General features: G+C 38.4%; 1 protein-coding gene across 4 annotated transcripts in view; it reads right to left on the bottom strand.

The window, feature by feature from the left end:
* The window catches only part of LDAH (lipid droplet associated hydrolase), a 130618-nt gene that overhangs the window by 61667 nt on the left and 43587 nt on the right, over positions 1 to 25364 (bottom strand). For all 4 annotated transcript variants that reach the window (XR_008576546.1, XM_054821795.1, XM_054821794.1 and 1 more), the window contains one exon: positions 7402 to 7571. Coding sequence is in view for 3 of the 4 variants with exons in the window: in XM_054821795.1 (XP_054677770.1) it covers positions 7402 to 7571 (170 nt within the window). In the remaining variant the exon portion in view is untranslated. The remainder of the gene's footprint in view (positions 1 to 7401; positions 7572 to 25364) is intronic.

The raw sequence follows: 25364 nt of genomic DNA, 5'->3' as shown, positions 1-25364 counted from the left end.
GCATTATTTCTTGCTTTTTCCAAGCAAGAGAGCTGCATAATGTTTGCACGTATGCACCGAGTTCGTATTGCTTGCTTTACTGGCTGTTCCACCAGATTTACTGATATTGCCTGAGGCGTCACTGAGAGAACATACTCGTCAGAACTTTGTCATCTGTTGCAAGGTGGATTATGCAGACTCTGCAATGTGTGTACCGTCAACTAAAGCAAATTTTAGTCTAATTGCTGGCTCAGACCACCTGTGCTTCCTTGTATATGCTCCCAAAGACTTGCTATCTATCAAGAACTGATAGAGGGAACTGCCAAAAATGTATATATTATAGAAATAGTCCAATTCAGTGACCAACTTAAAACATTCATAAAGTTAAATTAACACACACGTCTCACTGATTATCATGGCTCATGATTAAATCTGTGCAGAACAGTGTTAGAGTCCTTCTTTTTTTGCTCCCTCAACACTTAAAGGGGGATGAAGGTAGGTGTATATCAGTCCAACATTGTTTGCTTGTTTTTTTAATATGTAGCTCATTTATCCAGATGGATGGACTGAACGAGAAGAAAAATACATCAGACTCAGTTTAGTTTTATATCATGGCCTAGAAATTCGCAGCTCTCTTCACAAGATACACATTTATTTGAAATGTGTACCAATTCCCTTGTGAGGTCTGCTAAGTATAGCCATTTATTTTTTTCCTGCATAATAATTTTGCAAATGTTGTCATTGGGTTTGTGTTACTGTAAGTCTTTTACCCATTTTAATTTTTATGGGGATTTTTTGCACTTTATCATTTAAGCCTACCAAGTAACATGAAATTCATATAAAAATAGTGTCTGTCCATTTGGTTTCTCCAGATCATGATCCCTACTGCTAGACGTAACCACATATCCATATTCCAGCCATCACTGCAATCCATTAAGGAACCAAAAGCAAACAGTTCTCAGCAAGGACACATGAAAACAAGGCTGTAAAAACCAAGGACATTTGTTCATGCTTCTACTGAGCTGTTGGTTACCTGCACCCTGGCACACAGGTCTGCAAAGTATAATCCTCTACATGAGACAAGACATTATCTCTCTTTGGAAATCTTCTGGCTATTTTTCTATTTTATGTAGTCTCACTGTACTCTTCAAAAGATCTGAGATAAGCTCACTTTTGTAAGACAGCATGCAAGGTGGTGAAAAATATATTTGTTCACTAAGCATATTTTAAACTTTATAATCATCAGTGAGATCATCAGAAGTGAATTTACGCAGACAACAGCTATGTAAACTGACTTTGAAGTACTGTGACAACTAATTTAGGTAATCAACATTTGAATTAGATGCTATTATATTAAATAATTTTTCAAAAATGGAAGAAAAATGTATATTCCTGTTTATCTAGGTGTGTATATTTTAGTTTTCTTTCTACTTCCAAAATGCACTAGAACTTCTAAGGACGTCAGAACCTGCTAAATTAGTGTCCTTTCAGAAGATGTTTTCTGTAATGATGACACCACCAGCCTTGGATTACACATACAGATTCTAATCTCAGCAAAACAGAAACCTTCGCACAGTCTTTCCCTCATCCATTCATGCTGCTGAAAAGATCTCAGAGGTCAGGCATGCTTAGCAGTTCCTGTACAGTTAAAAAATCTCCCTCTCTTAATCCCATAGTCTCATCATCCCTGTGGATTTCCAGTTATTCTATGCTAAAGAATTTTGTTTTCGTGTAGAAATACCCGTATTTAAAATCATGGCGACTTTTCTCTTTGCTAACATTATGAAAGTGCTTCCCAAGTTCATAATGAAGCTTTCAACATAAGTGAAATTAATTACTAACATAAAGGGTCACTGCATTGAATTCTGTATCACAATAAATCACTTTGCAGAGGAATTCTGACATGTTTCTCTCTTATGGCCTAGTCCTACTTTCACTAAATTAGGGGGGAGATTTCCAAGTAGTTCAACAGAAAGGAACTAAGTGTTAACCAGAGACAAAAGAACCAACTTTTTTTCAAAGCAGAAAGGCAGCAGTGAGAGAATCCAATATTTGTCCAAGTGAGATTTTAAACCACTGCAAAACAATTTACATACCCCTTCCGCCCTCCCCATAAGTAACTATTTTCAGCACACAAAAAGATGTGAAAAACAACTCATTTAGCAGGTGGGATCTCTGTGCTATGATGGCCAATTCTGCATTTGCCAAAACTGGCAAAATAAAATTCTATCCTTGTGCAATTCAGCTCTTGAGAGAATCAACAGCTTTAAGAAAGAAAAAACTACCAACGAACCACCTACTTGAAGCTTCTGTCTTTGGGAAACTGCATTTCAAAAATAAGATTATCTTTGCCAGTAAATTTTGGAAAAGCTTTGATAACTTACAGAAATGATGTTGACCAAGAGACTTGATAAGTTGAAGCCTGAGTAAAGAATATCTGAACATGGGAATATTCCTGAATACCTTCATGTGTGAACACTCTCTAGATTCCAGAACGAATCTAGAATACATTCAAAACCATTACCTTAACTTATTTTGAACATAAATTAAGCTATATCAGAAAAAGACATTTGGTTTAGAATCAGAATGTTTTTACATTACTTATTCAGGAATAGCTAATTTGCTTTAAATGTCACATTCCGTCTTACAGAGAGAGGGAGGCCACATAAGGATCCTTTTTTAAGTAGTCTATGTATTTTCTTTCTTTTCTTCTGTAAGTGAATAAGTATTTATTGCATTTTATGTAGCATACAAAGACATTGCAATGCAAACTATCTTCTTCTATTTCTATTTTTCACTGTTTTGCTAAAGCTTCTTTTAAAGCAAACTAATTCTATATATACAGGTAACTTTCACACACACTGAAAAAAAGAAAATCCCTGGCCAAAAGATGGCAAAGAGAAGAGCGTTTCTGAAATTTCATATCCCAATCAATGTCTTCGTGAGAAGGGCCATGTGCAGAGATGTCTTCTCCTACTAAGATGTGTTGTAAAAGGCTGCAGGTAATCAGGAAGAAGCAGATTTCCAGACAAAAGGGAAAAAAGCTAAAGGAAAAAAGCTAACAGAGTTGTGACATCTGTCATTCTGTTGTGTACCTGTAGGCCATCAACGTTTCTAAGCAAGCTGTTCACAACAGATGGAACGTGGCCTTTTGGTTCAGGCATTAAACCACAAACTGAGGACTGCATATGTCACGCTAAAGGTGTGATTTAGGGGAGCACCAAGGGTAATAAAAGAACCCATTACTAAAATCCAACAAGGGAAAATCTGAAATGACACAACAGAAGACTAATTTATTAACAGCTAAATTTAAAAAAGAATGATAAAATATGTTTCTGGCTTTTTCTAACATCAAAAGTAACAATAGTAGTATTTTATAGATGAACTCCTTCACTCTTTTAACTAAGGATTTTGAAAAATTTAAAAAAGAATAAAAGGTACCTTGCACATATAGGAGCATCATCTAAAATATTTACCTTCAAAAAGCTCCAACAAAATGCTTCCCATTGAGGTCATTCAGTCCCTGTGACAACTAATAATACTAATAATGGGTGAGAGAAACATTTTTATATGAGAATTAGAAACTGGCTAAACAGACAGAAAACCAACAGCAGGGATATATAGCCAATTTCAGTAGTTCAAAAGGTTACCAAAAATGCCCAGTACCTCCTGTTAGGGATGTTTAATTTATTTATAAAGGGGAATGAATAGCACCAACATTTTTATACATCGTAAAATAATTTAGAATAGTCAGCAATGAATAAATGTTTGCTGAACTCAAGAAATCTTGGTTAGCAGATGGCCTCCTTATGGGTGAAAGTCAGTACTGATTTATGAAGAATAAGACACATTGCAGAAACCTTCTAAGCTACATACATTACCAGATCCTGAACAAGTTGTAGCTCCTCAAGTGAAAGACCTGAATGCAATTCGTATACAGACAAAAGAAAAAACATGAAAATATGGTTATGCTACTGTAGAAATGTGTGGAATTGTTAAATGCAAACTATGTTATTTTGTTATGCTTATCAGATTTCTCAAAAGAAAGTACAGAACAACAGATTTCTGTTTGGAAGAGAACACAGTGAAGGAAAGGTAAGGCAGATGCACACAAATGTGTGCACAGAAATGATGTGACAAAGTTTCCAAGGTATGAACTTGTTTTATACACAACTATTCCAACTTAGGTTTTGTTAGCTATTATTTATAAAATAAACCAAGTTTTAGCAATACACAATATTCTTTGGCACCACCAGGGCATAGCAGCAATGAGTGGTTTTAAACTAAATATTACAGAAATTTTATTTGCGTAAAATGACACATAGTCAGAGGTTTTAAACTCTTCCTTCTCAATTACAGATTACAGGAAGACCAATGTTTACATTCTATGATGGTTTCACTCATTAAGTGTTAAGTTATTACCACAAAGGTACTGGCATTTCAAAAGCATCATTGCAAATGAAAGACTAATCCTGTAACAGATTGAATTTCATTAGCAAGGAAATGTGTCAATCTTTTGATTAAATTAACGATCAAACTGAGTGTTTTAGAAAAGACTCAGTAGTGTCACCAGCAAAGTACACGGAAATCCTCCAAGTAAGGATTTTGTATTTTAGAAGAGAATGCCTGGAGGATGTAGCATATTTATGAGTTAGGTTCAAGCTCCAACAACTGAGAAAATCATTTTGTCACTCAGCTTCATTTTTTAGTTCTGCTAAATGAAGAGCGAAGAAGATTATGAGGTAAAGACTAAGTATCAAGTAAGCCATACATTACTGCATTTTTCCATCACCACAGAGCGAGGCTGATTAACATTTTTCCTTCTCAGGGTCAAAGTTTTAGGGCAATCTGACAAACTCTGTGTGCTTCACTTCCCACAAAGAGGTGAATCTTGTTAAGATTTGATGCCCACCATGGCAGCTGAGAAGTGTCCACAGTTACACGGTGTGCCAGCAAACCAAGTGGCCAGGAACTATTCCCTGTCCTGCCATGGAACACGATGGCATAGGATGGTCTGTATCCATGCGGCTGAATTTCCTCCTGCCTAAACCCAGGATGTCTGCATCCAAATTAACTATTGGGAATGGTCCTGGGCCTCTGCAAGCCCAGAACCAGGCCAGGGTGTTCCTGGGAGTCACTGGCTGCTTTGGGCCAAAAAGTCTCTTAGGGACTCGTCCAAAAACATCCCTGCGTAGCTGGGCCAGTACTCAAATCCAGGCAGTAGCCCCACTTAGTTACAAGTATGGATGTCACCTGTGTGGCCCTTCTCTACTAATTAGACTTAGTTAAAGGCATCACCCTAAGACTAAGTTTGTGTTAAGGAGTCTCCTGAAGAGACCGTTAACAGAAGCCTCCCTGCGAGTCAATAGGAAAATAGGCATGTAGTCCAAATCTGAATTTATCCTGAGGTAAACTAGCAATTCCTATTTAATTTCTCTTTTAATGAAATAAGAAAGCATTACTTCACAGAAGTTTGAGACAAAAACCCACCACAGTACCCCATTAACCTGCAGAGCACAAGGGCTGAAGAAATGAGCAGCAATCAAAACTGATAGCTGAAGAGCAACCAAGGAGGACAGATAAAGAGATGGTACTTTCTCCTTTTCATGCATGCTAGCTTAAGTTCATCAGGTTCCCTCATCATTGTCCAAGAGAGGGTCAATCGAGTCGATGTTTGGTTAGGTTATGAAAAAGCTTTAAATCGGGTAACAAAAATAAAATCAGCTAAACATACACTCCAAATATAAACATTTACTGAATTATTTGAAGAATAAATACATGTTAACCCCTGGCTCAGAATAATAAACTGTAAGCAATCAAAGGCTCTCAAAGCAGAGCATTTAAGACAAAAACCAAAACTCATGTAATAAAAGAATATCACATAAGAACGACACAAAAATAAAATCAAATTATCTAGCTACTAAAATACACATATGTGCTCAAAATCTTGTGGGAATGAAATATTCCAGTAAAAATAAAGGGAGAGATGGAAACACAAGTTTCTTATTATCACACTTCATATGTTATAAAAGCTAACAGTTAACTTATTTTTGGCAAAAGGACAAAGGTTGCACAACACTCTGGCTAACACAAATATTTTCTATTGTTAAATGCATCTTAAATGTAGCTTGTCATATATTAACTTCAGGCACACAGTGCACCATGCAGTCTAAGAGTGTCCCGTAGATACCTACATTTCAAAACACTGATGAATAGCATGCTGCCAGCATCCAGTGAGCCAGGTGTAAAAGAATTACTCAACAATTCATAGTTTAATTGAAAACAGATAAAATAATTTGTGTAATAAAGACTGTACAGATGTTGACCAAAGAAAAGTTGATATTTTTTGACAAATTACTGCATCTGATATTTTCTAGAACGCTCCCTCTTGAAAAGATAAAACAGTAATAAAAGTTGTCTGCAAAAAATGCCCTTGTTTATAATCACAAAGTGAAATACGCCTGTGGAAATATATCAGGTTAACTTCATGTTTCACATTTTTAGTCGCTGTTTCCTTTAAAGGAAAAAAAAAGTTAAGACGTGCAGTAGAAATGGTTATGAAGAAGTGGAAGAACCTACCCATGCATATATTAAACACAGACTTTATGCTGACACTGCACTTCCTTCCACTGAAAATTTTATAATGTAAAGGAAGAGGCAATGATTTACCAAGAGCGAATGTTTAAGAATAAAAAATTCAGAATTCTTCATTCATCACCTGCTAGCAGAGTTATTTCTAAGCACTAACAGTTTGCCATTTCTAGGGTTGCAAGGATACAATCCTGCCTCAGCCTTCCTATTGCTTCACAGCAACAAAGAAAAATGTTCAGATACACAAGAACATGCAGTAGCACCTCTCACTCTCATCGAGTTACACAAACCAAGACTGAGTTGCAAAAGCAATGATATATGTATTACATATGTATTACATTTCAAAAATAATGTCCTTCATAAAAGTAATCTTCACAATTTGTATTACTATTCTTTTCCATACATTTTCCCATGTAAAGCCAGCAATCTGCTTGCCTTGAGATAAGAAGCTGCTACTAAAATCATAACCAGTCTTAATTTTTGGTATAGTCACATAATGGCCAAATATCTAGCAATCTTTTTATAAATTATTTAAAGACAAGAAGACAACAAGAAAGTCCTATATATATTTATCACCATTATTAATCATTTATATTACAGGGGCATTTAAAGGTCCAAATTCAGAGCAAGAACTTTATTTTACATCAAATTACTTTATTATACATTAGGATTAGTCATTAATGTTTTTATTTCATTTTAATGAGAACTAGGATTGAAAGTTTGTGTATAGCAGAATGTAGCTTCCACATGAAAGACATGACATTACCCACAGGCTAAGCATGCGCACTGCTTTGCTAGTAATGTAACTCCCATTCCATAAGGTTAACGTACCTGAAGTTCTGATGCTCGCTTCATCATCTCCAGTGTGATGTAGCAACCAATAGAATGAGCAATCAGTACCAGCTTTATATCTTTTGATACATTCTTTTTGAGGAAGTTCAGCTTATGCTCTACTTGTCCGTTGAGTCCAAAAACATCCTCTAGCTCCTTAATATCTGTGTCTGAAACATAGAAAAAGTCCTTTGTTTTAATGATAGAAATTTCAAGTATCTCAATTTTTTTCACTTCTTTGGAAAACTCTGAAATAAACAAACTTATTAATTAAAAAAAAACCAAAACAAAACAACTCCAAACTTAAAAATTTAATTTTAAGTTACCACTGATGAATCACATAGACTGATGAATCACATGTACAGGATGTTGAGCCTTATGTGTAGCTGGGGAACAGGGAAGGATACATAAACACATGGAGCTTCACGGCACATCATCTAGCATTGTGTTCGCCTTCACTCAGGACAAGACCAAACTCAAGGCATTGGATCAGCCTAAATCAATCCAAATTTACATTGAGAGATCAGGACCTACAATAGCAATACTGCCCAGGAACAGGAGCCCCTTCACTCAAGACAAGCTATCGTATATGTTATCATGCACCAGAGATCTTCAGATATTCAAAATCTTCTGTCTTAAAATAAAGACACACAAAGAAGTCCTATGGAATAAGGAAAAAATATGAAATGCATATGTCTCAACATGGACTAGCACTTACATCAACTACCCCTATTTAGGCAGGTTCTTATTCTCCATCCAGCTACAAAGAGGAGGATCACGTTAGAGCTTCATGGTTCTCGGTTATTGTGCAATTTCATTCCTGTTCTGCCAGGGACCTCCTGGAGGAGCTTGGGCAATCACTTATGATGAGGACTTCACTACTCACTTCCTGGCCAGTCAAGAAGATATGGATGATTTGGTACCTGTAACAATTTACAGCAATTTGGGCATCTTTAACTCTTGCTTATGAAGTGGCTGATGTGGCTCTCAAGTCCCCCAGTCTAAGGGGGTTCACAGCTCTTCCATCTGTCAGAAATGTGCTCTACCCACTAAACTAAAAGATATATTAAGGACACACCACTCCAATTTAAGCTGCACTACTCAATGGAAAAGACTGTAAGAAGAAATACTGAAAAAAACAAATGAAAGAAAAGAGGCAGAAAGCATGAAGGAACTGATGCCTACAGCTTGTCTGAAAGAGACGTACTGGTACTAATATCACTTAATTTCTTAAATCCATGCTATTACTTCAGGGCTCAATTTCATATTCCAGTTTAAACCCCTGCTCTTTTACACTCCTTATATGTTGACTTGCAGTGCAGCTTTCATAGAATCATTTTGGTTGAAAAAGACCTTTAAGATCACCAAGTCCAACCCTTGACCTAGCACCGCCAAGTCCACCACTAAACCACGTCCCTAAGCTACACATCTTTTAGATACCTCCAGGGATGGTGACTCCACTATTTCCCTGGGCAGCCTGTTCCAGTGCTTGATAACACTTTTGGTGAAGAATTTTTTTCTAATATCCAATCTAAACCTCCCCTGTCACAAGTTGAAGCTGTTTCCTCTGGTCCCATCACACATTACTTGGGAGAAGACTGACCCCCACCTGGCTACAACCTCCTTTCAGGTAGTTGTAGAGAGCGATAAGATCTCCCCTCAGCCTCCTCTTCTCCAGGCTAAACAACCTCAGTTCCCTCAGCCACTCCTCGTAAGACTTGTAATCTAAATCCTTCACCAGTTTCATTGCCCTTCTTTGGACACGCTCCAGCACCTCAATGTCTTTCCTGTAGTGAGGGGCCCAAAACTGAACCCAGTACTCGAGATGCAGCCTCAGCAGTGCTGAGTACAGGGGGACAATCACTGCCCTAGTCCTGCTGGCCACACTATGTCTAATACAAGCCAGGATGCTGTTGCCTTTCTTAGCCACCTGGGCTAAATCTCCTTGCAGCAAGGTTCAGATACATGATGGGGCTCAACTCATTACTGAGCAATGGTCCTACAGACAGCACACAGATTCCTGGCAAAAGCCACCCACCTCTAACAATTCAGGAGCAGCTAACAGAGGTAGCACACACACAGCCCTAACCAGTCCAGAAAGTATTAGGTGTTTAACTTCCCACTTAGTTTACTTTGATGCCCTCTGCATCAGTTCTCCATGTGAAAGAGAGATGTGGAAGAAAGTATCCATCAGGCAGAGACACCGCAAATATACGCACATTAAAGACTACGATATGAGAAAGTTAGCGAGCGGCGCAGACCCATTTCAGATGCAGTTGGTTTTGCGCCTGCTTGGACACAGTGATAACTGAAGCCTTTCTGCTTTTGTCCTTCAAATTATGAAGGCTGACTGGTTTTTTAACATGCATGTGGTAAATTTGATAGCAATTGGTCAGTAACCTCAAACGCTAGAATCTACTAATGCTACTGTAGTGAAGTTATCAGGGGTTGGACTCTGACAGTATTAATTTGTAGCCTAAGTGGGCTGGCACTATATTGCTTTTTTGATCATCTGTATGAAACGTAACCTTCCAAAGCAAAATAACTGCTAAAGAACGTGTTCTGATGCCTTTTTTCTGAGCTTAAATTATTACCACAGAGGTCACAACAAAGAAGTTCTTCACTTAAACCAATATTTCTACTAAAACTACTAATGTTCATATCCCAGTGTAATTTATAGTAGTTTAAATGAAAAAGGGGTTTACTAAAACACACTCAAGGAATGCAAAATTAGACGAGAAGTAGTATTTTGCCTATTAGGGTTTCTACAAGTAATGGAAAATAAAGAGTTTATTCTGTTTTCTGACACCCTAAATAAAAGCCTAAGGCCAAAACATTGTTTTTAAACTTAGTTTCTATTTCTAGCAAAAACTGTCTTTCCTACTTCTTATTTATTTACGCAGCAGCTTAACCACATGCAGGAGTGGGCTGTCTAAATCACAAGTCTAATTAAGGGTGTATATTTAACACATATATAACACAGAACACTAGAAATATGATGGCCCACTGGATACAGCAACAAGTGAAAGAGTATGTTATGTTGAATATATGTATATTGCCATGTTTTGGATTGAGCATATCAATTTTCCCTCGTAAACATTTGCTATAATTTCCATGCTGTTTTTCTCAGACACTGACATCTCCAGTGATTTATCAGCACGTCTTTTAATGTGATTTTACAAGAATTTCAATTAACTTTCAGGTGAGAGCAAGAAAAAAGGAGGTGTATAAAACTAGAGAACCTCTCATGGTTCACAAGACCTCAGAAACAAATCCTGAAACACGACATAAAATTTTATTTGTATTGCCCATACAATCTCATGATTTTGAAGCCAACCTTATGATTCCATTATCAATTTAGATGACAGAAAATCAGACTTGCCCAGATTAATGGCTGCTTTTCACTACATGAATTCAATATCTGCTCCAAGAGATGCTGAACATTGCTGCAATGCAATTACTAAATAACACAGCAATATAGCCTAGCCCAGTCTCAACATTTTCCAAGTTAGGGTAGATAACTATGTTAGATAAATACAGGTAATTCATTATTTCAGTTAGTCAAGACATTAGATATCTAATTTAATATTTAGTTAATAAATAGTAGTGCAGAGATTCAGGGCAACATTTATAGCTATTGCTGATTTCAGCAGAGATGTGCCTATTCAGAACCAGTTTTGCTGCCAAAGCAAGAACCCTGAGGAAGGATATGCATCGTACAGTGGAGATTAAGAGTGGAGTCAAAATAAGGGCTTTTTCCTCCTCACATTTGCCCAGACTTGAATTTAGGACTTGAGCATACTCAAGTCCATGCCCTGGTGTTTCCTTAAGGGAGCAGGGGAGAGCAGAGCTTGCCGAAGCGATTTGTAATTGGATGGGTTAGTTATGATTGATGATGATCACAGAGACCCGTTCTACTGCACTGGGCCAAAGCATCCTCTGCGCAGCCCCGCTCAGCACCACCCAGAGCAAGGATGCTCAGATTCCCACGTCTACTGGCCTGTCTTACACACACACACACACAATCTCTCTTCGACTGAAAGCAAGTCCTGACAGCCAATGCTGACCCCAGAGAATTGTTTCAGCTGTTTAATACAACTTTTCCTTTTCTTCTGAAATACTGGTTTGCTGCCAAACCAAATCACATTGGCACTACTCCTAGAGAAGCCAGACTGGAGGATGAGAGTGCGGTGTGGGGTCTGGCAATCCACAGGCAAAACTCTCCTTGTCGCAAACCGACCTTGCGCTCTCGGTCAGGTAAAACTCCAACGTCACGTAACCCTATACTGAAATACGCATCCCATTTTATTTCTGGACAAATATAAATTTGCCCATGCCTCGTGTCACTTCATGGTTCTCCAACACAAATGCTACAGTTCTAACAGTCCAAAATATGTGAGAGCTGGGCTGCGTCACACGTTTGGAAGATCTATTTATTTATTTTACAGAATAAAATCGCCTAGGGATTATCCAAAATCAACATGAATTTCTTGGGTGGATAAGCTTAAATGGGTTCTTTATATAAGCAAACAGACTTGCACAGACACACTGGCAGTCAGCTCACCGATGGCTGTACATCAGAGAAGGGACCGGAGTTACTTCACCTCAGGTGTGGAATAAATGGCATGGCTGAAGGAGAGCTCATTTAAGCAGTTTTGAGATAGTAGAAATTATATGACTTGTACTTTATGCTGCAAACACCCCATCTGGGCCAAGCCATGTGATTTTAAGACTTTATTTAGCTGAAGTGTATTAAAAGAAATACTGTATTTCTTTATTGTCTTTGGCAAAGTATTAATCTTCTGATGTGCTTTCGGAAAAACAAATGCACAATCACTTTAATGAGTCTCTTTTTCTGACCTCTGCTAAACCCACAGTCAGAAAACAATGATAGATTAAAATAAAGTGTTTGCTCTATGATTAGTCGACAAGTTAATCTTGCTAGGAAAGCGGACTTTGGTTTTCAGGGAAATAACAGAGAATTGTGTGTTTGTTTTTCTGCTGTGTGTGCACGGGAAATTCTTAGGCAGAAAAAAAAGCGTATCAGTTATATGAGCAGACTTTAGACTGGAGATTCATAAAATTTAACCTTTCATTAAAAAATCTCCAAAAAATCACAGACTCCTTTTTACTGAATGATTCAAAAAGATACACTACCAACACTACCCTCAAATTTGTGCATATAATTTCTGCATGCCTTCGCACTTCCCTAATTTCACAAGGGTGTGCTTGTGCGTCCAAACTTCCAGCTACCCTGGTCACAACAGGTGACTGAACATTTGAGCCGAGTACATATGGACACTTGTCCACTTGTCATGGAGTGACTTTAAAGTCTGTCTCAAGATCCGCTCAGGCACAAGGCCTCCAAATTACTTGTGAATAAGTAAAGGACTGTGTGAAAAGGTGACTTGTAATTACACGCCGTGAAGGAAAGGGAGGTAAAAACCACTGCCCTACTTGCACTGTATCTTCTTCTTCCCCAGGTCATTTACTCTAGGAGGTGTACCAAGATACCTAAGGACAAACTCTAATGAACCTAGCATATGAACTCTCATGGTCAAGAATTTTCAGAACCAGGCCATTTACAGGATAAGGACAAGTAAGCATCTGGAGACTGAACCAAGGGACTGGAACAAGATTCACCTTTTCCTCTGAAGATGCTGCTCATTTCAGCTGCATGACACATCACCATACTGCTTAATGTTAACAGTGAGGCGAAAAAACAAGTTTAAACACATGAAAATGCAATAACATTACAAGAAAGTATCAAGAGAAAGAAAAGCAATGAGGGAGAAGATATTGAAAGGTCAGTGATGACATCAAAGCACATGAAAAGGGAAGGCACAAAGCATCAAGTAGGGCCAACCAAGTAGTTCAGAAGAGCTAGCTCAGGGTCATGTTAAGTCCACTGCATCTCCATCAAATACCATAAGGGTAGAGGGCCTTACGTATAGGCCCAAGTGTTTTAGACTTTATGCTCCACCTCCTTTTCCCACTACAAATACATACAAACACTGGTAGTAGGAGCAGTAGTTGTGACTGAGCAACTATTGTTCAGATGGAGCAACCCATAGAAAGTTTTGTCTTTGCCTTCAGGTACTGACAAGCAGAAAGCAACCCCACAATTAAATTACTTAGAAGGATTGCCTGTTAAACTGGCATGCATAGTCAGAAGTCTAATTCTGGAAAATAAATAAATCATTTGATTGTTTTTGTTCTAATAGCAAAACACAGTAATTCCTCACCATTAAATAATGCCATCTGAAAATGTTTAAATAGAACGTGTTTAAATAGAAGCTTAAAAACTGAACTTTCAGGTTTGTGGGTCTATTACAGGCAAATGTGTTAGAAAATACATCCCCTAATGATATACTGCTTAAAGCCTGAATGCTTCACTCAATCTTTCATTTGATTATTGAACCCTGGATAATTTGTATCAGCAAGCGATAAAATGTCAATGAAATGGGATGGAAACCGTGAAAGAATGTCCAATAAATACTGAAGAACTCCTCCTGACACCGGGAACCAGGTCTTAAAGCACTGTGTTTTAGATTAACCCTTAGACCTTAATCTGGCCCTAGTACCCTCAGGAACTGTTCATGCAACTTTTAAGATAAACACACCACTCATTAGTGTTATTGGAGTAATTACTTTTTGTAAAGGTATCCTCCACAAATAAATTACCATTTACTCAAGATACTGAAGTGGTCATACACATTATTTTCTTTATTATAAAAATAATGAGACCTTAATTTACAAATTGAACTACTGATTTCCTTTGCTATCTACATACCTATTGCTGGGACACTTGTTTAACACCTAATCTGTTTTTTGAAGGAAGCTGTATTGTAATTAAATTAGTACAAGCATAGTCTGACAGAATGAACTAATAAACATAAAAATTTGGTGTTCAGTATTTGTCATTAAAAACATACAGGAATGCACTGAACTTATTAAATTAAGATATCTGTAAGAGACTTCTTTTTATTTTGCATTCCCAGTCTTGCTTCCCTCTAACTGATTACAGTAACTATTACCAAGGTATGATGATATAACATTACAAACTTTGAAGGAGAATTTTGTGGGTTGTTTCCAATTTTGGCAAGGCAAACACCTTTAAACAGTGTTTCATTATGCAGTCCTACACCAATCTACACCTCTGGAATCCCTTTAACGCGCATAAAGCAAATTAAAATGGGTGTTTTACATAGAACCATAGAATGGTTTGGGTTGGAAGGGACCTCAAAGATCATCTAGTTCCAACCCCCCTGCCATGGGCAGGGACACCCTCCACTAGACCAGGGTGCCCAAAGCCCCATCCAACCTGGCCTTGAACACTTCCAGGGAGGGGGCATCCACAGCCTCTCTGGGCAGCCTGTTCCAGTGCCTCACTGCCCTCATAGAGCAGAATTTCTTCCTAATACTAATCTAAATCTACCCTCTTCGGCTAACATAGATGGAAAATTTTTCTATATTTGAATGACTGCATTTTATAGTCAGTAAGCTGAATAACTACAGAAAGTGCAATTTATAAGAATTTTCAATATCATATTACTAAAAAAAGTAAAACAAAATAAAAAAACTTGGCAAGGTAGAGGTTAGAGAACCATCACTGTATAGGAGCAGATGTAAATTTCCATTGCACAGTGACCTCAAGGAGCAAAAGCACAGAGGTCTGAGCCTATGGGAAGCTGATTGTTCATGTTACGTTTCTTGTTTTGTAGACAAAATTGAATTCTCTGTGAATTCTCTTCTTCACTTGCCCACGCAAACAAAACTGGAAGGATTTCCTTGCTGAGGCTGACTGCTCTGTAAGATGTATCTTGATATAAGAACAAGTACAAAACTCATTATGACATCTTTAGTCTCAGACTTTTTCACAACTAGGCTACACCTTTGATGGCAGTACACTACTTGGACTATTACGGACTACTTTTCAGCAGATCTAATTATTTTGAAGAAAAAGACCTGTAACACCATGCTCATGTAGTTGACTTGGTCATTCCAACACAGCAGGAATCCCACTCAGCATACCATTTTACTTTGCACAATACCCTCTATGAGACAAGTAACTACAGAGCACAAGAAAACAACGGTATGCCCTAACTTTACCAGAAGGTAGGCTTTTATCTAGGTTTTACTCATTTTTTTCCCAGTTTCAAAGTCATTTTACGTCTAGGTGTGCACGTCTACAGTTGCAAAATAAATAATTTCAGTACTGGCAGCCCTTCAAAATCTTCCAGCAACTCTCCCCTCTTCCAGTAATTCCCAAATGAATCAGCTCTACCACAGCTTTTTAAGGAAGAATCACTGAACTTATCCTGAAATAGTTAGGACTACATACAAGCAAACCGGTACCAAAAAACCCCAGTAACACCAGTGTAGTGGGAATCCCTGAACATGTTACTCTTCCAGGAGTGCTGAGGTCTCTGGGCATTCCAGAGTAACTCCACAGCAAAGACAAGCCACCACAGTGGTTGTCAACATAGCTGGGCTCAGCCCTCCCAGGTGAAGTACACCTCTCTGGCATCGCAGGAAAAAATAAGATAAAAAGAGGAATTCGGAATAAAACAATGAAGTAGCCTTGCATTGGTAAAGACTTCATAAACAATGAGAGGAAGCAAAGCTCAGGTACTCTACAACTACCTGAAAGGAGGCTGTAGCTAGGTGGGGGTTGGTCTCTTCTCCCAAGTAACAAGTGATAGGACAAGAGGAAATGGCCTCAAGTTGTGCCAGGGGAGGTTTAGACTGGATATTAGGAAAATTTTCTTCACTGAAAGGGTTATCAAGGTTTACAACAGGCTGCCCAGGGAAGTGGTTGAGTCACCATCCATGGAGGTGTGGATGTGGTGCTTAGGGACATGGTTTAGTGGCGGACTTTGTAGTGTTAGGTTAACGGTTGGACTTGATGATCTTAAAGGTGTTTTCCAACCTAAATGATTCTATGAATCTACTTGAAGATCTGGTAGTTGAGAAAATGAAGTCAATAACAAGACCTTCAGGAAAAAAGTGTGCACTTAAGTGTGGACTTCTACCTGAAAGGGCTCCACATTCAGTCTGAGCCTCTGGATGGAATCATTGTAGCAATAATGTCTGTCCAAGCAACACAGAGAAAATCTTGCTATTTCCATTATCTTGATGATTTGCTGAGCTTACAAAACAAAGAAGGCTAGGTTGCAAAAATCAGTGTAGGACCCCAAAACCCACTTTCACTCTCCAAAAATTCTATTTTCCTCGCTTTGCCTGACTAGCAGGCAGTACTCCTGCAAAGTCTGCCTTGAGTGTTTCCCTTAGTAATACTCACTTCACACGTGATCTGAAATAGTATCACCCAGTTTTGCAAGGGCAAACACGCTTCACTGGTATTTTAATTATCTTGCACCATCAGCCTGAGGCATGTGCCATATGAGTTTCTCCAGGAATAACACACAGTTAGTCCTGGAGAATAACACATTGTTCCTTAAGGTAATGGTAGAGCTCAGAAGGTTGTCATAAGTGGCATAGACTCTAGTTGGAGGTTTGTAGCTAGTGCTGTGCCCCAGGGGTCAGTACTGGGGATGGTCTTATTCAACATATTCATCAGTGACCTGGATGAAGGGAGAGAGTGTACCCTCAGCAAGTTTGCTGATGATGCAAAGCTGGAGGAGTGGCTGACACACCAGAAGGCTGCACTGCCATTCAGTGAGACCTGGGCAGACTAGAGAGTTGGGCAGAGAGGAACCATATGAAATCCAATAATTTTAATTCCTGCACCTAGGAAGAACAACCCCAAGCACCAGGACAGGTTAGGGGCTGACCTGCTGAGAAGCAGCACTGCAGAGAAGGACCTGGGAGTCCTGGTGGACAACAAGCTCTCCATGAGCCAGCAATGTGCCCTTGTGGCCAAGAAGGCCAATGGTATCCTGGGGTGCATTAAGAAGAGCGTGGCCAGCAGGTCGAGGGAGGTTATCCTTCCCCTCTACTCTGCCCTGGGTGAGGCCACATCTGGAGTTCTGTGTCCATTTCGGGGCTCCCCAGTTCAAGAAAGACAAAGAGCTACCGGAGAGAGTCCAGCGGAGGGCTACAAAGATGATGAGGGGACTGGAGCATCTCTCTGATGAGGAAACGCTGAGAGAGCTGGGTCTGTTTAGTCTGGAGAAGAGAAGACTGAGAGGGGATCTCATCAATACTTATAAATATCTAAAGGGTGGATGTCAAGAGGAAGGGGCCAGACTCTTCTCAAAGGTGCCCAGTGACAGGACAAGGGGCAATGGGCACAAACTGGAACACAGGAAGTTCCATCTCAGTATGAGGAAAAGCTTCTTTACTCTCAGGGTGACCGAGCACAGGAAGAGGCTGCCCAGAGAGGCCGTGGAGTCTCCTTCTCTGGAGATATTCAAAACCCGCCTGGACACAATCCTGTGCAACTTGCTCTGGGTGATCCTGCTTTAGCAAGGGGGGTTGGACTAGATGACCTCCAGAGGTCCCTTCCAATCCCTACCATTCTGTGATTCTGTGTAATTCTTCACTAAAAAGCACATTAGTATCAAGATCTTTTCATGTTTGGCCAGATCTAAGATCTTCCAATTTAATATGGGGAAAATTCAGTCTTGAAACTGAGACACAGAACTTTCTAACTGAATGAAGCAACTAAAAACAACTTCAGTAAATAGCATACTCTAACAACAACTTACGTTTGTACAGTTTAACAATGGAAGAAAACCAAAATAATGTTCTGCATATTACCAAGACTGGGTAAATATAATACAGGAGGTAAAGAAAGGACAGTGGCAATTGTATTGGTGTTGAAGGGAATAAAAATGGATGAGTATCACTTCAAAGGGACTGATTCAGGTGATGTATGATAACTGAGGTGCTGCACTGCAGTAGGCATGTCTAACAGTCACACCTATTGAAAACAGCACTTTGAAACTTTGGGAAGTTTAAACAGATACAAATAGAGAAAGAGAACAAACAAGGGAGAGATTAAGTTTGGAGGAAAGTAAGACAGCTGGGCAAGGAAGACAATCCATGTTATTCCACAGACTAGGAATAAAAAGATTTTAAAAGTAGGAGAAAATGAGGAGGAGTACACTACAATGTTAAGAGGGGGAAAGGGGGAAAAGCAAGCAGCTGAGAGTATACCAGGAGGGGCAGTTACACAGTAGCACAAGTAACAATACAGAATGTGTACTTCACAGCAAGCGGACAGATCACTGGGTGACATTTTCTGAAGCGCTTGACGCTTCTACTGAATCCAAGCTAAAACTTCTAATTTGTTAGGCCAGTCTTGATTTCTCTTGAAAATCCATCCCAAAATTTTATTTAGAACTGTAATATAGACCAAAACTGAAATGTTCAAATAGGTATGACTCTTCAGAATAAGACTAAAATAACACTTATCTTCTATCTTTAGAGTAACACTAAAATATTTTAAAGACTAATGCATTTCCTACTTCACTAGCTACTATAATGGCATTAGGATGGTCCTTTTTCTTCACTCTTGTGTATATTCATCTTGACTATTTTAACAGAAGTATAAAGGTAAGTGTAGCTTTCTATCTTCATTTGTCCATGGAAAAGTTAAATTTAACATCTAGAATAACTACCTGCAGTAAACAGATCCAAATTATTTAACAATACTGTCTAGCATCCTTTTTATTTTAAGGAGTAAATGACCAACTTAGGCAAACATAACATATTTTCCGTCTTTCTTTCGTATCCTTCAAAATTGATGGATTAAAAGAAGTTTTCAACATTATTATCTTCGATTTCCTGATGCTGTAAACCGGTGCCACACAGCTGACTGCAAAGACCTACGTCAGTTTTTTCCAGGAGAGAACGTGACCCCGGGACACCAGCGCTGTGGGCTGTAGCACAAAACGTATGCAAAATATTTCACAATGCAGTGCTACCTCCCAGCGCTCAATCGCTGCTTCTAATGACTACCTGTCTTGAAAAGCCTTGTAAGTCTCCTTTAGGGTTCCTCTTTGCACAGCGAGTGCAAGCTGACAGCAAAGGGAACCAGCTGTGGCTCAGCGATTCCCAGCGTTGATCCCCACTGGATGTCACAGCAACAGGGGGTCTGCTGCTGGCTGGCATGACATGAAGGGAATCCAGCAGTCAGGAGAATCTAGTTCTCTGGTCTGACACTCTCCACCGAGTTACGCTTTCTGCCATCACCGGAAAAAGCCATGATTTTGATTGAGGAGCACTCCATGCTCTGTCTTTCATTACTTTGCACAGCATAAGGCAAAAGAGAGTTGGACAAAACAGCATACATAAAAGCCTGAATTTATTAAAATCAGTGGCAAAACTGAGGAGAGGAAACAGAATTTCACCTTGTACTTTCTTTAAACATAACAGGTTTCTTTATCAATTGCTGATGCTTTAAATAAATAATCATCTGCATGTGCTGTATAGTGCAAATTTTGTATCTTTGGGAACGAAACACATTTTTGTCAAACTGACCACTTAAAATCATGATTTTTATCTTCTCTTCTCCAGTGTTCTGTTACACTATTTAAAAACTAATTGGCAGATTTACTCCCTATTACCAAGACAGCAGTTTCCTTTTTAACCTTCCTGGAGAAAATGCCAGAGGTTTCATTCTTAGTCACCTAGCTGAACTGCCTAGCATCGCAAGTATGGCATCATGCCAAGGATACTGTGATGGCTTTATTTTTCTTGGTTTTACCTTACAGCTGAAATAGAGACTACAGTGCCACCGCTACAAACCTGATTTGTCATTATAGATATATAAGGGATTTTTTGAGGGTCTTTGTTTAGCACAGGTGAGATGTGCTACATAGAAAGCAAACCAGTTCACCTGTGAGGTGGGCCACAGCTGGGCAAAGGCTGATTTTCTCATTCATTTCCATTAGCAGACATGGGAGCCATAGCTCATTACAAACTCTTTGAAACTGCCTGCAGCTTTACAGTATAATTTATATAAAAAGTAACTGAATTTGACATTTGACATGACTACACATAAACAGATCCAAATATGATCATGTAGAGTTTAATATATACTAAAGTGCATTCAGAAATACGGAAATTGGTCTCTTCATGATTAACTGCAGGATAAAACAACTTCTTCCAAATCATGTAAACACTAGTACAGAAGTCAATGGAGTCTCTGATAGCAAAGATTCAGGTGTAGTATGTTAGAAACCACAGTTCTGTTCTGAAAAAAATGACAGTACAATGGCAATCCCAGAGAATCTTAGTCTGCTATAATATTTAACCCAACGAGGATTAATTTGGCAACTAAGTAGTCACCTGACCACACCAGTAATTTGACAGCTGTAGTAAATTAGATTATTTCAACAAATGTATTAAATTCACAAAACATAAAATTCAACCTTTAGAAAGATAAGAATATGTCTAGCTTGAAGAAAACGAATAGTCCCATGCAGTATCAAAGGCAGGAAAAAGAAAAACTCCTTCATCCAGCAAGCAGCAATGAGACCCCCTCATTCACCCTGAGTCCAGAGTACTGTGTCATTTTGTCCTTTATCATTTCTCAAAGCACACAGCCCCTACTTGGAACTTGCTGAGAGATTTAAGTAGATACACTAGAGGTAAGAGTAATTCATTAATGAAGCTGATTATCTAAGAATGAGGCCATTTGCAGTGACTTCTTTCTGTGTAGTCTGCCTTCCCTGAAATGCCTACATTGCTCCTTAAAGAAAGGGAAACTCCTAAAACCAAAGCAAACAGAAAGACTCCATGCTCCAAACCTGATTATTTTTAGAATCTAGAATTATGTTATGCATTGCTGATGGTTCCTTAGTCTTACAACTGAGGATTAATAATAAAATTGCCATTAAACATTGGATTGATCCCATCAAGATCCACACCGTTTGTTGCAAGCTTTATGGGTATCAAAATTAAATCAAAGGTCTATACCATAAAGTAGAAATTCTTACTAATAAATAAAAGTATGATCAGCTTTCTTCCTACAGCTAACCTATGTAGTGAATAAACTTTTTCACTCAACTATCGAAACAAATTTAGACCTGTTACACCTTCAGACAGAAAAGATTATTCTCTGCTATGGGGATAACTCGTTTTCATTCCATTAGCAGATGCAAATACATCTTTCAAACTGACTTGGATTAAAAGATTCCTGAGCATTCTCCCTGGGGGAAAATAATCTGAATCATCTCAATATTTTGTTTATTAAATTATTTTACTTTTTTACTTTCCCTACAACACTATGGTAAACATTTAAACGAGTTACTCAAACATCACAGCACTGCTCATCTCGGTGAACTGTGACATGCCTTCTAAGTCAAGACACCAAAAGACATAAATGTTACCTTTTCATAGGGTTCACATTCTTGGACACTTTTTTTTTCCCCCCACTAACAGCCATCTGCATCTAATTAGAAGTGATGCTATCAGCTGGAGAACATACCTATGTCATGGGGTGAAAGGCGGAAAATGATTCATAAACAATCTCAAAACCTACATCCAAAGTTTCCTGGAATGCAGTGAAGACATTATACTCTCCAATGGATGAATGTCAATTTTTTTTTTTTAAAGTCTTGTTTTCTGGATAAGGATCCAGAAGACTGTATCAGCTTTCAAAAGTTGTTACTTTAAAACACATCTTTAAAAATAGAATTATATTACCTTTATTTGTAGATATGGATGAAAAATTCTGGTTCTTTTAACAGGGGAATCAGTTGAATAAAGTACCAGAATGGATTAGAAAGCTATTCATGGACATTTTTTAATAACATGCCTACAGACATTATGTTGACAGTGGAAAACCTTGAAAGAAATAGAGACTAGGGAGAACCTATTTTTCACATAGCTATAAGAAATGTAAAGACAAGGTCCTCTTCTTAGTAACATCAACAGAAATTGGTCACTACTCCATCAAAGTCAATGGAATATAGAGTTATGCATGAAGTGGTACCACAATCAGCTTAATAGTGCTTAAGTGATCATTATAAATAAATACATAGCTGTTAAGGTATGATGCTATGAGCAGTTAAAACTGTTATTTTGGGTGGCCGGAAAAGAAAACAAGAGCAACTTAGAAATATTTCAAATACGGCAAAATTTTATTTTCTTTGTTTTGATTTTGAATGGAGTAAGATTTTTAAACACATGCTTAAAATTAAGCAGAACTGATAAAGTCAGCGCCAAATGCCAAGATTTCACTGAAAGGATCTATTTGCATAATTATGGGCATGATTATGGGACCTCTATGAATAATTAACTGAATGTGGCTCAAAGGAAAGAAGCAAAACGGAGTACTGCAGCATCCCTAGGGCTGCTTACTTTTCACACATTTAGATTTAAAACATTCCAGCGGGTTCTTAACATGAAATGATCGTTTGTTTCCTTAAAATAGACACCTAGCACTAACACCATACAGTAAAATGCAGATCTTACCAGGCAAAGACAAAAACCTCATGATTTAAATGCCTCATAATAACTTTTACATACACGCACACACTTCCTTCCTCCAGCTGCCTTTTCCAAAGACAAGGAAGGAATAAGGTTTCTGGGCAGCAGCAATTGCTGTACCAGGAGGGGCTGCAGGACTGCACTGCACTGAGCTGACAGTTCCTGGCCCCTCCTGTGCAAACAAGTGGTTCCCCCGTGCGCACCCCGATGTGGGATCCATCGCTGCTGGCAAATACCTTGGGAAAAGCTCAATGGGATGAATCAGTGCTGTGGCCAGCTTCGTAAACAGGAAGCTTCTCCTCTCTATACATTAAAAAAAGAGACTTTGATATGAAACTAGCTTAATTCTACCTAGATGGCATGCTTACAACTTGGTTCTTTTTAATGTATCTACAGCGTGATACCATTGGACTGGGAGAAAAATTGCCATACAATTCTACAGTAAAATTAAGCAGTGCTATGTATTCTGGGACACAAACATGACTGTACAGTTCTATAATGTTTAAACATAACTGACTAAACCTGTAAAGAAGTTAAATTAAAGATAATCCATCTTTAAATGATTCTCAGCTATTCTAATTTATATGCCTAGGATGCAGAAAATACTGTTGAAATATAAATTAATGTGAATTAAATGGGTATAACATGAATTAAATGTCTGTATATATAGGCTTAAAGTATACATGTGAGGTGCCAGCTCAGCTGCCTTTCTTCTGCTTTTCTCCCTTTACTTGTATAATACAAGACATAAATGCCTTTTAAACATGGCTATCGCTCTGTACCTAAATCTGGCCAGATACCTACTGCTGTTTGATATCTAACCAACAGTGCTGAAGCACAGAGAAGGATTTGCTGGTGAAAAACCTTCTAAGCACTACAGACACTAATTCTGAGGTGGTTTTGTACTGACTGAAGAGATTGCCAGTAGCTCTGATTCGCCTGATTCAGCAGTGTAGGTATTCTCCAACATCAGCAATCATTAAAAACATCCATACTACTTAAAATAAATGAGAGTCACAAGCTAGCTAAAATTACCAAATGCACACTGACTCCCTGTGCCTTTGTGTAACTTCTCTCCTTTGGGGTTATACACAACAACAAGGACAAAGGCTGTTGGCTAAGGATGAGTCTCTATTTTTAGGAGCCCAGTTCTTGGAACACCTAACTTTCATGATCTCCTCCTCTCCTGTTTGCAGCAGCGCAGACCACACATTCATGGTGGCACAACATCTCTAAGGCCACCACAGCAAATACTTACACAAAAAAAGTGTTATTGGAAAAGTATTCTTAGCTACCATTAATTCCGCTTAGCAAGTGGAAACCGGTGAGAGCGCCAACTCCATCTGATCAGCCAGCTCTTCCTGGACCACAAGCAAGTGTCCTGGCAACCACCAGTGGCCCACAGACCACAGTTTGGGAATCGCTGTCCTAAATAACTCACAACCCTCTTATTATAGCACACCATGCTCCTTGTCTTGCTGAGGCTACTATTTTTGGGTTTTTTTTCCTGCCAGCACGGCATATCATGATGGTAGAAAGTCATGGCTCATATCTGCCAATCATGCCCATACTTACATCTGTCATTTGGTGGACAACTGTCTAACAATCAACGAGATTGATTAACTTGCTGAAGTATAAATTCAGTTTTACCCACACAGTTTCAGTAATTTTTTGGGTAGATTTATATCACTAGAGGCAGAATCTCACTCATAGTCAATTCTGCAGTTTCATTAGAAGTCAGAGGGCTGGAAAAGCAAACTCCATTCAGATGAATTGTAACAACAGCTAAGAAGCAATATATCAAATAAATTCAAGCTGCACATGATTTTCAAATTTTCCTGTAACACTAGAATTTTTTTTTTTTTTGATACAAAACTTCATTTCACTTCAAAACTTCACACTGATGGTACATTAACATTTTGGGATCACATAATCAATGTCTTCACAGATAATTTATTATCCCTCAACCAGTTCTGTGCTTTTCCCCATATTGCTTCTTAAGGATATAATTCATTTTCAAAATGGTCTGAAGGCCCTACTCTCCTTGCATAAAGAAAAAAACAATGGAAACACTCTTTTGATGGACTATAAATCAATCCTTACCTACCTCTTTTTATCATGGAAAATTAACTAAGGATAGTTTAACAGTTATTAAGGAGACACTATTATCTTCTACAGTCCATGGGACATAAAAGATCAAACTAGAATTTTATCTTGTAACTTGTCTATTAAGAATGTCACTCAAACTTCCCTGTCATTCAGAAGCTACCTAATACTGATTCAGAAACAAAACAGAAAACTCAGCAGACAATCTGTTCCAAAGGACAAACACACCTTGCTAAATCAATAAAAAGTATTTCTGTTATGACTATGTACAGCTCAAGACTCATCTGTACAGTTTAGAAAGTTCTAGAGATTTATCTTTAATATAATTTATCATGTGACCAAATATTGTATCATTAAGACATGACTGATGACTAGCCATTTATTAGGTATATGATATTTTAATGCATCCATTGTGTCTCCTTAATCAATTAAGATATGAACCATTCTATTTC

Source organism: Grus americana, chromosome 3 (genome assembly GCF_028858705.1).
Source record: "Grus americana isolate bGruAme1 chromosome 3, bGruAme1.mat, whole genome shotgun sequence".
Lineage (NCBI taxonomy): Eukaryota > Metazoa > Chordata > Aves > Gruiformes > Gruidae > Grus > Grus americana.
Note: the sequence above shows the minus strand (reverse complement) of the source record. Positions and strands in the feature narration are given on the sequence as shown.